This window comes from Brachionichthys hirsutus, chromosome 1 (genome assembly GCF_040956055.1).
Source record: "Brachionichthys hirsutus isolate HB-005 chromosome 1, CSIRO-AGI_Bhir_v1, whole genome shotgun sequence".
In the NCBI taxonomy this organism is placed as follows: Eukaryota; Metazoa; Chordata; class Actinopteri; order Lophiiformes; family Brachionichthyidae; genus Brachionichthys; species Brachionichthys hirsutus.
Window position 1 is genome coordinate 17,689,201 of NC_090897.1, and position 15,000 is coordinate 17,704,200.

The 15,000-nt window shown below is 51.3% G+C and overlaps 3 protein-coding genes across 3 annotated transcripts in view; 1 reads left to right on the forward strand and 2 right to left on the reverse strand.

Moving 5' to 3' along the window:
- LOC137897569 (synapse-associated protein 1-like) overlaps nt 1–758 on the reverse strand; it is a 21,038-nt gene extending 20,280 nt beyond the window's left edge. The window contains exon 1 of the mRNA XM_068741889.1: nt 442–758. Coding sequence (XP_068597990.1) covers nt 442–688 — 247 coding nt within the window. The 5' untranslated portion in view covers nt 689–758. The remainder of the gene's footprint in view (nt 1–441) is intronic.
- A 1,460-nt stretch (nt 759–2,218) lies between these two features.
- Nucleotides 2,219–8,112, forward strand: phospho2 (phosphatase, orphan 2). Its single transcript, XM_068741891.1, has 4 exons — nt 2,219–2,491; nt 6,757–6,851; nt 6,939–7,490; nt 7,637–8,112. The coding sequence occupies exons 1-4, from the start codon at nt 2,421–2,423 to the stop codon at nt 7,648–7,650; spliced, it is 732 nt and encodes a 243-aa protein (XP_068597992.1). The 5' UTR covers nt 2,219–2,420; the 3' UTR covers nt 7,651–8,112.
- A 4,081-nt stretch (nt 8,113–12,193) lies between these two features.
- Nucleotides 12,194–15,000, reverse strand: part of mesd (mesoderm development LRP chaperone) — a 6,128-nt gene continuing 3,321 nt past the window's right edge. The window contains exon 3 of the mRNA XM_068741892.1: nt 12,194–12,750. Coding sequence (XP_068597993.1) covers nt 12,504–12,750 — 247 coding nt within the window. The 3' untranslated portion in view covers nt 12,194–12,503. The remainder of the gene's footprint in view (nt 12,751–15,000) is intronic.

Consider the following 15,000-nt stretch of genomic DNA (forward strand, 5'->3'; position numbering starts at 1 on the left):
GTGGTTCATATTATTATTACATTATATTATTATGTGGTTAATATTATTACATTATATTATTATGTGGTTCATATTATTATTATTACATTGTATTATTATGTGGTTCATGTTATTATTATTACATTGTATTATTATGTGGTTCATATTATTATTATTACATTGTATTATTATGTGGTTCATATTATTATTACATTGTATTATTATGTGGTTCATATTATTATTATTACATTGTATTATTATGTGGTTCATATTATTATTACATTATATTATTATGTGGTTCATATTATTATTACATTCTATTATTATTAAGCGGTTCGTATTATTGATCCGGTAAGAACACTCCGTTCTTTACATTGTGAAGCTAAAATGATCCCGGACTGAGAAGCAGCTCTCCCAACAAGCAAAGTGCGTGTTACAGGGTGAACAAGGCCGCCCGCTCACCGCCCAGCCCTGTGGCTTCTTCTTCGCTGGTTTCCAGCCCTGTGACTTCTTCTTCGCTGGTTTCCAGCCCTGTGACTTCTTCTTCGCTGTTTCCCTGCTTGGCCTCTGCTTCTTCCTGCCGCTCAGCTGGCTGCTGGTTGTTTACCTCGCTTGGCGGCTCCACCACTTCCTCCCGCCGCCCCCCGCTCCCGTTCTCTTTGTCCGCCGGGTCATCCAACCCCAACCAGGCCCCCAAACTCTGAAACATCGCGCTCCAAATTAAACTACTGAGAGGGCAGCAGCTTCACCGAGACCTGATGACGTTTGCGCAACCAGGAACTCCTGCGACAGGCTCCTCCTCTTATTCTTCGCTGCGCTCTATGGCGGTAAGACATCGGTTTGGCGCATTACCGCCACCACCTGGTACAAATCGGAATAACCGAGAAATGAAAAATAACTAATACTTGTTCTGAAGTAGGATTTATTCATTGCATATAATTCACTGTAATTTATAGTTTTTCGATTCTGATATCTAACTCATTGACCGACATAGAACCTTCTGAAACATTAATATATTTTCTATATCAGCCTTTAGAAAAATGTTTTTTATCACACACAAAAGGTCAAATGCCACCAATGTTATAGTGTTCCTATGCACAACAAACAAACAAAATATTTTCTTTGCTAATCTGGAAAAGCTCATTACACAAAGTGGGGAACTTGCATTAGGCTTATAAATGTTTAAATCACCAATTTGTTTTGCATTACAAGCATTTTTTTTAAACATCCAGAAGAAAAATAGAAATTTCAGTGAGATAATATGATTATATATATATATATGAATTCATATGGAATATAAAAAACAACAATCTAAGTTCAGAAAATAAAATATCAAAAACATCAGGAATGTATTTGTCCGTCCAATTGATCTCAAGATTATCTGACTTTATATCGCTTATACATATATGTGTGTGTGTGTATACCATATATATATATATATATATTGTCAGTGGGGGTTCACAGACTAGGAACGTTTCTCGGTGAAGTCGTGCTACATGTAACAGTAATGACTAAATACAAAAAAGATACAAGTACAGACACATCACAAAACAGCAGCATTGGTAATGGATACTCAGATGTGTATTAGCAGCAGTAAAACTGGTAAAATCATGCAGTGCAAACAGGGCAGTGCAAGTTATCGGCTGTAAAATGTTCATGAGTCTACAGCCGAGGAGAAGAAGCTGTCGATATATCTCAAACTACGCATTCTGCTTTGACCAACCTTCACACATAAATTAACTGTGATAAAAAGTTATCCTTTTTAAAATGCAGTTTTCTATGAATCATATCTTTGGACAGATGATTTTAACTGATTGTTGTCTTCTTCAGAACACGATGTATCTTGAATAATGTACACAACTCCAAGCCAACCAAAGGAATGTCTTTATTTATTTATTTATTGCCAAATAGTGTGTCCATATTTGCAGCACTTCTCTTTATTAGTTAAACCACACTACTGAATGTCTTTAAATTGATCTTTATTCCATTGACCGTGTAATGATCATGTCATTCCTTACCAGCAGGGGGCGATACCGATCCCAGATTTATGTCTCGTTGCTGAACGAGACGAGGAAGAGCAGACCGGCGGGTTCATGTCAGCTGTTTGAGGTCGCTTTCCGGTTGACGGTCGTTCCGGGCGTGGGTCGATCCTGTTCAGCCCATCGATCCTGCTCTGAACCGGGACGGATTAGATACTCATAAACCGGATGTTGGGCGGCGTGAGAAGAAGGGAATTCTTGAGAAATGACTTTTGAATGGTGCAGATTGAACTCTGATCAAATCGATTGATCGTCCGCTTCCTCATGCGAATCAGACCCTAATATCTGGATTAGATGAGATTATTAGATAGTGAGAATATTTCTCTGATTTGAGGTCTAAGGTATTATGTAAGTATTTCTGTGTGTAGTACTTTGTAAACTGTTTTGTCTCTTGCAGGTACGATGAAGACTCTGATGGTGTTTGACTTTGACCACACTGTCGTCGATGACAACAGTGACACGTGGGTGATTAGGTAAACGATCGATGCGTTTACAGTCAGAAGCAAAATGATTGGTCCCTGATTGGCTGCTCGCTTTATTGGCTAATCGGATGTTTGCAGTTATCAAATCAAACGCTGATCATTTGGTTTACTAATTGCCACAAATATTACCCATGTTCCCTCATCAGAACACAAAATGCTATTCAAAATGATTCAACCTTTAACAAACGGTGTCTCTAGCTACATTGCAGAGAGCCTTCAGCTCATGAGATGCTGACCCGAACCCTCTGCTAGTTTACCTGGGGAGTCAGAGGAAGGCCACTTCTAGAACCTACCGGGGAGTCAGAGGAAGGCCACTCCTAGAACCTACCGGGGAGTCAGAGGAAGGCCACTCCTAGAACCTACCGGGGAGTCAGAGGAAGGCCACTCCTAGAACCTACCGGGGAGTCAGAGGAAGGCCACTCCTAGAACCTACCGGGGAGTCAGAGGAAGGCCACTCCTAGAACCTACCGGGGAGTCAGAGGAAGGCCACTCCTAGAACCTACCGGGGAGTCAGAGGAAGGCCACTCCTAGAACCTACCGGGGAGTCAGAGGAAGGCCACTCCTAGAACCTACCGGGGAGTCAGAGGAAGGCCACTCCTAGAACCTACCGGGGAGTCAGAGGAAGGCCACTCCTAGAACCTACCGGGGAGTCAGAGGAAGGCCACTCCTAGAACCTACCGGGGAGTCAGAGGAAGGCCACTCCTAGAACCTACCGGGGAGTCAGAGGAAGGCCACTCCTAGAACCTACCGGGGAGTCAGAGGAAGGCCACTCCTAGAACCTACCTGGGGAGTCAGAGGAAGGCCACTCCTAGAACCTTCCTGGGGAGTCAGAGGAAGGCCACTCCTAGAACCTACCGGGGAGTCAGAGGAAGGCCACTCCTAGAACCTACCTGGGGAGTCAGAGGAAGGCCACTCCTAGAACCTACCTGGGGAGTCAGAGGAAGGCCACTCCTAGAACCTACCGGGGAGTCAGAGGAAGGCCACTCCTAGAACCTACCTGGGGAGTCAGAGGAAGGCCACTCCTAGAACCTACCTGGGGAGTCAGAGGAAGGCCACTCCTAGAACCTACCGGGGAGTCAGAGGAAGGCCACTCCTAGAACCTACCTGGGGAGTCAGAGGAAGGCCACTCCTAGAACCTACCTGGGGAGTCAGAGGAAGGCCACTCCTAGAACCTACCGGGGAGTCAGAGGAAGGCCACTCCTAGAACCTACCGGGGAGTCAGAGGAAGGCCACTCCTAGAACCTACCGGGGAGTCAGAGGAAGGCCACTCCTAGAACCTACCGGGGAGTCAGAGGAAGGCCACTCCTAGAACCTACCGGGGAGTCAGAGGAAGGCCACTCCTAGAACCTACCGGGGAGTCAGAGGAAGGCCACTCCTAGAACCTACCGGGGAGTCAGAGGAAGGCCACTCCTAGAACCTACCTGGGGAGTCAGAGGAAGGCCACTCCTAGAACCTACCTGGGGAGTCAGAGGAAGGCCACTCCTAGAACCTACCTGGGGAGTCAGAGGAAGGCCACTCCTAGAACCTACCTGGGGAGTCAGAGGAAGGCCACTCCTAGAACCTACCGGGGAGTCAGAGGAAGGCCACTCCTAGAACCTACCTGGGGAGTCAGAGGAAGGCCACTCCTAGAACCTACCTGGGGAGTCAGAGGAAGGCCACTCCTCGAACCTACCTGGGAGTCAGAGGAAGGCCACTCCTAGAACCTACCTGGGGAGTCAGAGGAAGGCCACTCCTAGAACCTACCTGGGGAGTCAGAGGAAGGCCACTCCTAGAACCTACCTGGGGAGTCAGAGGAAGGCCACTCCTCGAACCTACCTGGGAGTCAGAGGAAGGCCACTCCTAGAACCTACCTGGGGAGTCAGAGGAAGGCCACTCCTAGAAACTACCTGGGGAGTCAGAGGAAGGCCACTCCTAGAACCTACCGGGGAGTCAGAGGAAGGCCACTCCTAGAACCTACCTGGGGAGTCAGAGGAAGGCCACTCCTAGAACCTACCTGGGGAGTCAGAGGAAGGCCACTCCTAGAACCTACCTGGGGAGTCAGTGGAAGGCCACTCCTAGAACCTACCTGGGGAGTCAGTGGAAGGCCACTCCTAGGACCTTCCTGGGGAGTCAGAGGAAGGCCACTCCTAGAACCTACCGGGGAGTCAGAGGAAGGCCACTCCTAGAACCTACCGGGGAGTCAGAGGAAGGCCACTCCTAGAACCTACCGGGGAGTCAGAGGAAGGCCACTCCTAGAACCTACCGGGGAGTCAGAGGAAGGCCACTCCTAGAACCTACCGGGGAGTCAGAGGAAGGCCACTCCTAGAACCTACCGGGGAGTCAGAGGAAGGCCACTCCTAGAACCTACCGGGGAGTCAGAGGAAGGCCACTCCTAGAACCTACCTGGGGAGTCAGAGGAAGGCCACTCCTAGAATCTTCCTGGGGAATCAGAGGAAGGCCACTCCTAGAACCTACCGGGGAGTCAGAGGAAGGCCACTCCTAGAACCTACCTGGGGAGTCAGAGGAAGGCCACTCCTAGAACCTACCTGGGGAGTCAGAGGAAGGCCACTCCTAGAACCTACCGGGGAGTCAGAGGAAGGCCACTCCTAGAACCTACCTGGGGAGTCAGAGGAAGGCCACTCCTAGAACCTACCTGGGGAGTCAGAGGAAGGCCACTCCTAGAACCTACCTGGGGAGTCAGAGGAAGGCCACTCCTAGAACCTACCTGGGGAGTCAGAGGAAGGCCACTCCTAGAACCTACCGGGGAGTCAGAGGAAGGCCACTCCTAGAACCTACCTGGGGAGTCAGAGGAAGGCCACTCCTAGAACCTACCTGGGGAGTCAGAGGAAGGCCACTCCTCGAACCTACCTGGGAGTCAGAGGAAGGCCACTCCTAGAACCTACCTGGGGAGTCAGAGGAAGGCCACTCCTAGAAACTACCTGGGGAGTCAGAGGAAGGCCACTCCTAGAACCTACCGGGGAGTCAGAGGAAGGCCACTCCTAGAACCTACCTGGGGAGTCAGAGGAAGGCCACTCCTAGAACCTACCTGGGGAGTCAGAGGAAGGCCACTCCTAGAACCTACCTGGGGAGTCAGTGGAAGGCCACTCCTAGAACCTACCTGGGGAGTCAGTGGAAGGCCACTCCTAGGACCTTCCTGGGGAGTCAGAGGAAGGCCACTCCTAGAACCTACCGGGGAGTCAGAGGAAGGCCACTCCTAGAACCTACCGGGGAGTCAGAGGAAGGCCACTCCTAGAACCTTCCTGGGGAGTCAGAGGAAGGCCACTCCTAGAACCTTCCTGGGGAGTCAGAGGAAGGCCACTCCTAGAACCTACCGGGGAGTCAGAGGAAGGCCACTCCTAGAACCTACCTGGGGAGTCAGAGGAAGGCCACTCCTAGAACCTACCGGGGAGTCAGAGGAAGGCCACTCCTAGAACCTACCTGGGGAGTCAGAGGAAGGCCACTCCTAGAACCTACCTGGGGAGTCAGAGGAAGGCCACTCCTAGAACCTACCTGGGGAGTCAGAGGAAGGCCACTCCTAGAACCTACCTGGGGAGTCAGAGGAAGGCCACTCCTAGAACCTTCCTGGGGAGTCAGAGGAAGGCCACTCCTAGAACCTTCCTGGGGAGTCAGAGGAAGGCCACTCCTAGAACCTACCGGGGAGTCAGAGGAAGGCCACTCCTAGAACCTACCGGGGAGTCAGAGGAAGGCCACTCCTAGAACCTACCGGGGAGTCAGAGGAAGGCCACTCCTAGAACCTACCTGGGGAGTCAGAGGAAGGCCACTCCTAGAACCTACCGGGGAGTCAGAGGAAGGCCACTCCTAGAACCTACCGGGGAGTCAGAGGAAGGCCACTCCTAGAACCTACCGGGGAGTCAGAGGAAGGCCACTCCTAGAACCTACCTGGGGAGTCAGAGGAAGGCCACTCCTAGAACCTACCTGGGGAGTCAGAGGAAGGCCACTCCTAATTACGTTACGTGATCGCCGGCATTTGTTTGTCCGTTCAGCTTTTAGCAAATGAACTCCTAAACGTTGGATGGATCTTGAAAGTTTTAGGGAATGTTGGGAATGTTTCCAGGAACAGACGATCAAGGTTTGCTGATCCAGAAGAGATCCTGGATTCTGGATCACTTTGAATCGTTCTGTAACAGCTCCCTCCTTCCTCCTCCAGACACGGCTAGAAGCTATTCTTTGTTTAGCTATTTAACGTGTAATTGTTAACATTTTGCTGCTTCTGATCAGCAGTACTTGATCCATCTGATCGGTTTCTGTCCTGCCAGATGCTTGCCCAGCCGGACTCTCCCTGACTCCGTGAGGAGGTTGTACCGAAGAGGCCACTGGACCGACTTCATGTGCAAAGTGATGGCCTACATCGGTCAGAAGGACTTCCTGTTCCTGATAGCGGTTCAGACGCTTCTTGTTTCTCGCTGCCCGCTAGCTGCGCTTTCCTTTGTGCGTCCAGGAGAACAGGAGGTCGGTCCGGACGGCGTCCGCGGCGTGATGGAGGCCATCCCTCTCACGGCGGGCATGGTGGAGCTGCTGAGCTTCATAGCGGAGCATAAGAGCAGCATCGACTGCATCGTCATCTCGGACTCCAACGCCATATTCATCGACTGGATCCTGCAGCGATCCGGACTGAGAGCAGCGGTTGATCAGGTGTTCACCAACCCGGCAAAGTTCAACGAGCGTGGCCACATGGAGGTGGCCTCTCACCACGCGCACAGCTGCAGCCGGTGCCCCGCCAACCTCTGTAAGAGGGCGGTCCTGGAGCGCTACCTGTCCGAGCAGTCTGGGACCGGCGTGGCGTATGAGCGCGTGTTCTACGTGGGGGACGGTGGGAACGATCTCTGTCCCACTGCCTGTTTGAGACGCCACGATGTGGCGATGCCCAGGAAGGGCTACGCCCTGGAGAAGCTGCTGGCCAGGCTCCAGAGCCGGGGCGGCGCCGCCTCCCTCAGGGCCGACGTCGTTTCCTGGAGCAGCGGCGTTGACATCCTGAAGGAGCTGCAAGCAAGTAGGCAGAAACTGAAGTACTGCGGTACTGTAGGCTACTTACATGCTACCCACGCTGGCACAGTGGGTAGTGCTGCTATCATGATTGTCTCATGGTCAGGAGGACGAATGTCTTCAGGGCCTCTGATGGCTGTTTTTCCTTCGCAGGTTTGTGGCGCTGAGTCCTGCTGTTGCTCCGCCTCCTTGGAGCCCGCTGCAGCGTTTATTAAATAAACTCCAACAAGTGTCCGAAGCTGCAACGATCTCGTCCCAAATAGTTCCAGCGGAACCTCGGCCCGCAAACGACTCGGCTTTCCACCCAAAGAAATATCGTTTAAAATGCCTCGGAAGTCGAACAGATTTTCAGAGTTGGAACGCAGGAGTGGCGCCGAGGCGGACCGAAGGCGGACCGAAGGCGGAGCCTACCCGGGTAGGTTCGGGTTTGCCAGAGGAGAAGGACGGAGCGAGTTTGTCTCATTTATTCCTTTGAACTCTTGGCCATGGATCCAGCAGTGAGACGTCTGGCAAAGAAAAGGAAAGTAGTGAGAACAAAGGACGTAATCGCCAAATGTGAAAATGGCGTCCGTGTCTGGATCTCGCTGCAGGACGGCATGGAGAAACGATTTCGACCTTTCTGAAGAAAACTGAGCAAAAAAGAACAAAAAATAAAACCCAGCAGGACAGTTACCTGTCATTCATTGGAGGAGGACTAGCCCCTCCCCCTCCCTCCCGACACGCAGCCAAAACGGGATGTAAATGATACTGAATTGGGATAAATTAACTTTTATTATACTATTTACACGTTTGTGCTATATGTTCTTTAGATACACGTAGTTGCATATTAATATAACGAGGTATATAAATGGGTATTTATCTGGTGCTGATATTTGGGAATTATGGGAAATATACTTTCAGTTTTCGAACAGCAAATGATGTTCGAAAACCGAGTTTCCACTAGAAGTCATTTTATAAATGAGCACCTGTTTCTACTGGCACGCCACCTGCTGGTCATTTATGAGAAGCGCCGTTCTCCAGAACCAGTAGATGCTGGAGGTGCTGCTGATGATAGACAGCATGTTGGGAACACATTACTAGTACTACAGTACTAACCTCTAACTAAACAACCCAAACAATGTTTTGTTGTAGTAACAAATATATAAATGTATTGTTTGCAACATAAACCTACCTGTGGAGCGTAAGAACTTCTCCTCCTTCTCTAACTCACCTCCTACCTGTGGAGCGTAAGAACTTCTCCTTCTCCTCTAACTCACCTCCTACCTGTGGAGCGTAAGAACTTCTCCTTCTCCTCTAACTCACCTCCTACCTGTGGAGCGTAAGAACTTCTCCTTCTCCTCTAACTCACCTCCTACCTGTGGAGCGTAAGAACTTCTCCTTCTGCTCTAACTCACCTCCTACCTGTGGAGCGTAAGAACTTCTCCTTCTCCTCTAACTCACCTCCTACCTGTGGAGCGTAAGAACTTCTCCTTCTCCTCTAACTCACCTCCTACCTGTGGAGCGTAAGAACTTCTCCTTCTCTAACTCACCTCCTACCTGTGGAGCGTAAGAACTTCTTCTTCTCCTCTAACTCACCTCCTACCTGTGGAGCGTAAGAACTTCTCCTCCTCTACTCACCATGTGCAGTAACTAATGTATACTACTACTATATGCAAAGTACTGGACAATCTCTCTACAAGCTCTGTTTCATCACTTTAAACTTTTGTTGTTCTATCCTGCAATTACTTATTTTATGTTGTTACGAAGCACCAGACGGAGCAGCGCTCTGTATCTACGATACAAGAACAATAAAGGCTTTCTATTCTATTCTACTCTATTCTATTCTATTCTATTCTACAAGCAGATTTATAACAAACTCATAAAGTGAATTTACCAGATTCACGGTTTCAACAATATTCTGCAGTCATTTGGAGGAGGAAGGTGGGGGAGGGGGGGAGACCATGAGAGAGACGTCGTCCTAAACCCATGTCTGAGCATCCTCTAGATCAGTCACCCACCCAGAACCCCACCCAGAACCCCACCCAGAACCCCACCCAGAACCCCTCCCAGAACCCCACAGAGATGGTGTCTGTTCCCCGACCCCCCGAAAAATGATGGACTCATCCTGGAGCGGCGTTGCTCACGCAAACCTAAACATATCCTTTACTCCAGAATGAACCTTATTTAAACCATTAAATATTCACTCACTGGCATCTAAATCACTTTTAATAAATCATCTCCTATCATGGCGCAGCAAAGCGGCGCAGTGGTCAGCGCTGTTGCTTCACAGCAAGAAGGTTGCAGGTTCAAATCCGACTCGCGGCCTCTTTGTGTGGAGTTTGCATCCTGTCTGCACACGGATCACCTTTTAGTATCGCTTTAACCTTCGACGTCACAAAATCAGAAACGCAGAACCCTGAAAAAGGTCCGCCTCTAAGGCGGAGCCCCGCCCCCCCACGGAGGAAGCTCATTTCAGCCGCTTGGACCCGCAACCTTGTTCTTTGTGTCACGACCCAAAGCTCGTTACCACAGGTGAGGGCAGGAACGGAGACCGACCGGCAGGTGAGGGGAGGAACGGAGATCTACCGGCAGGTGAGGGGAGGAACGGAGATCTACCGGCAGGTGAGGGGAGGAACGGAGATCTACCGGCAGGTGAGGGGAGGAACGGAGATCTACCGGCAGGTGAGGGCAGGAACGGAGATCGACCGACAGGTGAGGGGAGGAACGGAGATCTACCGACAGGTGAGGGGAGGAACGGAGATCTACCGGCAGGTGAGGGGAGGAACGGAGATCGACCGACAGGTGAGGGGAGGAACGGAGACCGACCGGCAGGTGAGGGTAGGAACGGAGACCGACCGGCAGGTGAGGGCAGGAACGGAGATCTACCGACAGGTGAGGGGAGGAACGGAGATCTACCGGCAGGTGAGGGGAGGAACGGAGATCTACCGGCAGGTGAGGGCAGGAACGGAGATCGACCGACAGGTGAGGGGAGGAACGGAGACCGACCGGCAGGTGAGGGTAGGAACGGAGATCTACCGACAGGTGAGGGGAGGAACGGAGATCTACCGGCAGGTGAGGGGAGGAACGGAGATCTACCGGCAGGTGAGGGCAGGAACGGAGATCGACCGACAGGTGAGGGGAGGAACGGAGACCGACCGGCAGGTGAGGGTAGGAACGGAGACCGACCGGCAGGTGAGGGTAGGAACGGAGATCTACCGGCAGGTGAGGGTAGGAACGGAGATCGACTGACAGGTGAGGGTAGGAACGGAGATCTACCGGCAGGTGAGGGTAGGAACGGAGATCTACCGGCAGGTGAGGGTAGGAACGGAGATCTACCGGCAGGTGAGGGGAGGAACGGAGATCTACCGGCAGGTGAGGGTAGGAACGGAGATCGACCGGCAGGTGAGGGCAGGAACGGAGATCTACCGGCAGGTGAGGGCAGGAACGGAGATCGACCGGCAGGTGAGGGTAGGAACGGAGATCGACCGGCAGGTGAGGGTAGGAACGGAGATCTACCGGCAGGTGAGGGGAGGAACGGAGATCTACCGGCAGGTGAGGGTAGGAACGGAGATCTACCGGCAGGTGAGGGGAGGAACGGAGATTGTCTGGTGATATTTTTACACATTTTCGCCAGAACATTACCACCAAAAATAAACTTCATGCAGGGCAAATGGCGCAGGTAGAGCAAGGACTTTTGCACGTTTTTGTTAGCGCGATGCAACATAAATGAGGATTTCTTCCAGACGTGTTTCAGGAGGTGATTCCAGACCGACCCAAACGACGCAGGATCGACTGGACGGTTTGTTTTGCTGTTTTTGGGTTGATAAGAACCCAAAATCACCGGAATCGCGTAGAAACGTGGGAAAGAGAGTTTTACTCATCTCTCGTCGTTCATGTTGGATCGGAGGCGCGTTTCACCAGCTTTAACGTAGAAAAGATCCGTTCCCCAGAAGCTGGACTCCCTGGGATTGCAGCTGCCCACGCTCGGTGACCTGTAGGAGCGCCGCCCTGCTGGAGGGTCTCAGATCAGATCCTGCTGAACTGATGTAGCCCCAAGTCATCAATATCTAAATGTCTGCAAGCCTAACAATACGCAGAGTCCAACTGTTTGGAATACTAAAGCCAGGGCTGGATGTGGTACCGAGCCGCCTGGACCTGCTCCTCCTGTCCCCCATCAAGGTCCTTGGAAAGGACTTCAGGTCCGGCTGCATCGGTGGCTCTTCTTTGCTGTTGTCTGTGGAGAAAGGCAAACCAAATATACGTAAATAAATATATATTCTACATGGAGACACCATCTCAAGCTGCGCTTACACTGACGCACACACACGGAGCAGGATATGGGTTCTCCTGATGGTCCAGAACTTCTGGCCGCCTCTCTTTGGGTCGTTGGTAACTTTTCCAGCCTTTTTCACCGCAGTGAGAAACTCGGTGAGTTTGGAACACTGCCGTTTCCAGTGGTGCAGTGCTCTAGCCAGACTCCGTGTTACGGGGACACTGCCCCCCGTTGGCCGTCACTGTCGTGGCGGTCTGTCAGATCAGATATGGGACAGCAGGTCCAGAGCTACTCACATCGACCTCTCGCAGTTCTTCATCCCACAAGCATCTCCCGAGACTCACAGCGTAACGATCATTTCAATGTCCCGTATGTTTGACACCCCTCCTCTAAAGGTTAGCATTTACGCTAGAAGAAGAAAGTTCACACTGGACCAGAGGAGCTCATCCTCGCAGGGTTCTGAGAAACACGTTTATTTTTAACTGAACCACAAGCTGGCTGGCGTCATCGCCGGGTCGGGTCCGAACAGCCGGACCTTTCAAACGGTAAAGGTCGGATTTATTTCTTCTTGGGTGGTGAGAGTGTGAAGCGATTTCAGAACTCGGTACCAGCCTGTGATAACGTCCATCACATCTCAGCAGAAGAGAGGAGCCAGCTCGTTTTTAAGTGGACACCAGCTTGGTCCGCCGCGTCCTCAGGACGTCTCGCAGCCCCCTCACCAGTTCATTTGTTCATGAGAAGAACGCCAGGAGAACCTGCAGGACTCTGTCACAGCTCCTGCTTGAAATGGCCGGCCCGGTTCCCCTCCACGTCGGGCTGTTTGCTCCCAGGCTGCTTCTTCTTCTTCTTCTTCTTCTTCTGATCCACGTCATTCTTGGACGCCTTCCCAGGAAACACCTGTCCCTCCACAGTGACGTCCAAACAGCGCTCCTGCGCGGTGAGAAAGTCTTTGACCTCCCAGGCCATGCTGCCGTCCCGCAGCATGAAGATGGCCCTGTTAGAGCCCACCACGAACCTGCAGGAGAACAGACAGAAAGTAACTCTGGAATTATATCGGATCATTCGGGGTGTAACGGTTCACGGATGTATTGAATAATTAATAATTATTAATAATTGTATAAAGATTTTTAAATTGTTTAAAAACTAAGTCTAATTTATTTGAAATACCGTATTTTCACGACCATAGGGCGCACCTGGTTATAAGGCGCAACATCAACAGTTGTTGAACAGTTGGAGTTATTTGGTTAATGATGATAAGTTAGTTAGCTAGTTAGCTTGCTTCACTTGGGTTTAGACCAGGGGTCGAGAACCTATGGCTCTTTTGATGATTGCATATGGCGTGCGCCATAAAACAGTCGTCCATTATTTTAATTGGATGATACTGGCCTGTGTCGGCTGTTGTTGGGTAAAACAGCTAAACGCCCCCTTTCTAATCAGTCTGCTCGGTCACAAGTTCAAAGATAACCCTTCGACGAAGAAGATGGCGAAAAGAAAAAAAGATGACGAGTATCGTACATTTCAGGACGAACGGACCAAAGAATTAGCCTTTGTGGAGAGAGCATCCTCTCTGCCCCCCCGCTGCCCCCCGTGGGGTCGGACTGTTGGCCTTTGTGGAGAGAGCATCCTCTCTGCCCCCCCGCTGCCCCCCGTGGGGTCGGACTGTTGGCCTTTGTGGAGAGAGCATCCTCTCTGCCCCCCCGCTGCCCCCCGTGGGGTCGGACTGTTGGCCTTTGTGGAGAGAGCATCCTCTCTGCCCCCCCGCTGCCCCCCGTGGGGTCGGACTGTTAGCCTTTGTGGAGAGAGCATCCTCTCTGCCCCCCCGCTGCCCCCCGTGGGGTCGGACTGTTGGCCTTTGTGGAGAGAGCATCCTCTCTGGGTGTCTGGATCTTATGTTCCGTTTTCTTTGCGGCACCAGACGGTCGCCGTCTGTTAGTAGAGCTTGTGTTGCATTTTATTGTGAAAATCACAGAGCGGAAGCACGCTGCCACGGCTCCGCCCTGAGCCTGGGCTGCCACTTTAAAAGTAGGCCGTCATCCCGCCATTAGGGGTGGGCGTGGCCAGCTGTGTGCACGGTGGCAGAGTGGACTTTGTTTGGCTCCACCTTAATTCCAGATTACTACTACTTTAATGTATTCTTACCTGGGACCTTCTTCTGGAATAAACGTGTGAAAAAGACGGGGCCCTGCGTTTGCTTCAAGAGGGCATCACTTGCTTTTTGGTTTTCTCTCGGCTGTGTATTATTACGTTGGGCTCCAGCCCCCCCTCGTCCTGTGTGCAGCTCCAGGTGTAAATGATCAATTCAACCATCGCACCGTCTCTGTTCTCTGCTTTCTGGGCTCCGCTCACGTTAGTCCGTAACGTTCAGAGGCTTATTATACTAGTTTATTACCTGCTTACCGCTTATACTGACGTTTACCGTATTTTCACGACCTTATGACGCACCTGCTGATTCGGCGCTGTCTCATTAACAGCTGATTTTTCGGTATTTTAAACATACAAAGGGCGCGCGGCTCAAAAGGCGCCGGCATGATAGGTGCAATAAAGCAGGAGCAAAACTGAGTTTGGTACTCGCATCTTTAATCGTCATCAATCAAACAAGCATACTAGTGCGCGTTTTGAAAAATAGAGCCGGAGCAAAACAGAGTCATTAATCAAACCCATCAAAGTCCTCATCCTCTGTTTCTGTAGTGAACAGCAGCGCTAGATCTCCATCAAACATGCCGGCCTCTTTCTTCACTGTCAGAGTCTCTTTTCGTGCCGTGCGGCGGCTTCTGCGAAGGCTCGAACAACAATGCTAGCAGACAGTTAGCCGAAGCAGCTACAATCCAGTCAAACGGTGGCGCTGCGCTGCCTTCCACTCTGAGTGGAACTGTGTTCTCCTTCTGTTCCCCAGCGCTCCCACGCAGCTCGCAGTTTAACGTTGAACGGTTGGAGTTCTTTGGTTAATCTACCGGGGATGACGATGATAAGCTAGTTTGCTAGTTAGCCCGTTAGCTTGCTTCACTCCGGTTTAGACCGTATTGGTGAGATCGCCGCGCACGGAGTCGCAGATCGCAGGAGCCGAGTTGCTGCAGGTCTTCTTCTTGCTTCCTCCTCTTCCTCCATTGATTCATTAATGCTGGATTCTCTCGCTGCTGCTCTATTCCCGTGTTCTGCTGCGGGACCGACAGCCTCGGCAGCCGCTTCGTCAGCACGGCATAATAGTTTACTATGGTGAAGCGCATCGGCACGTATCACTCCGCGAGGCGCCTGACTGAGTCCGCCT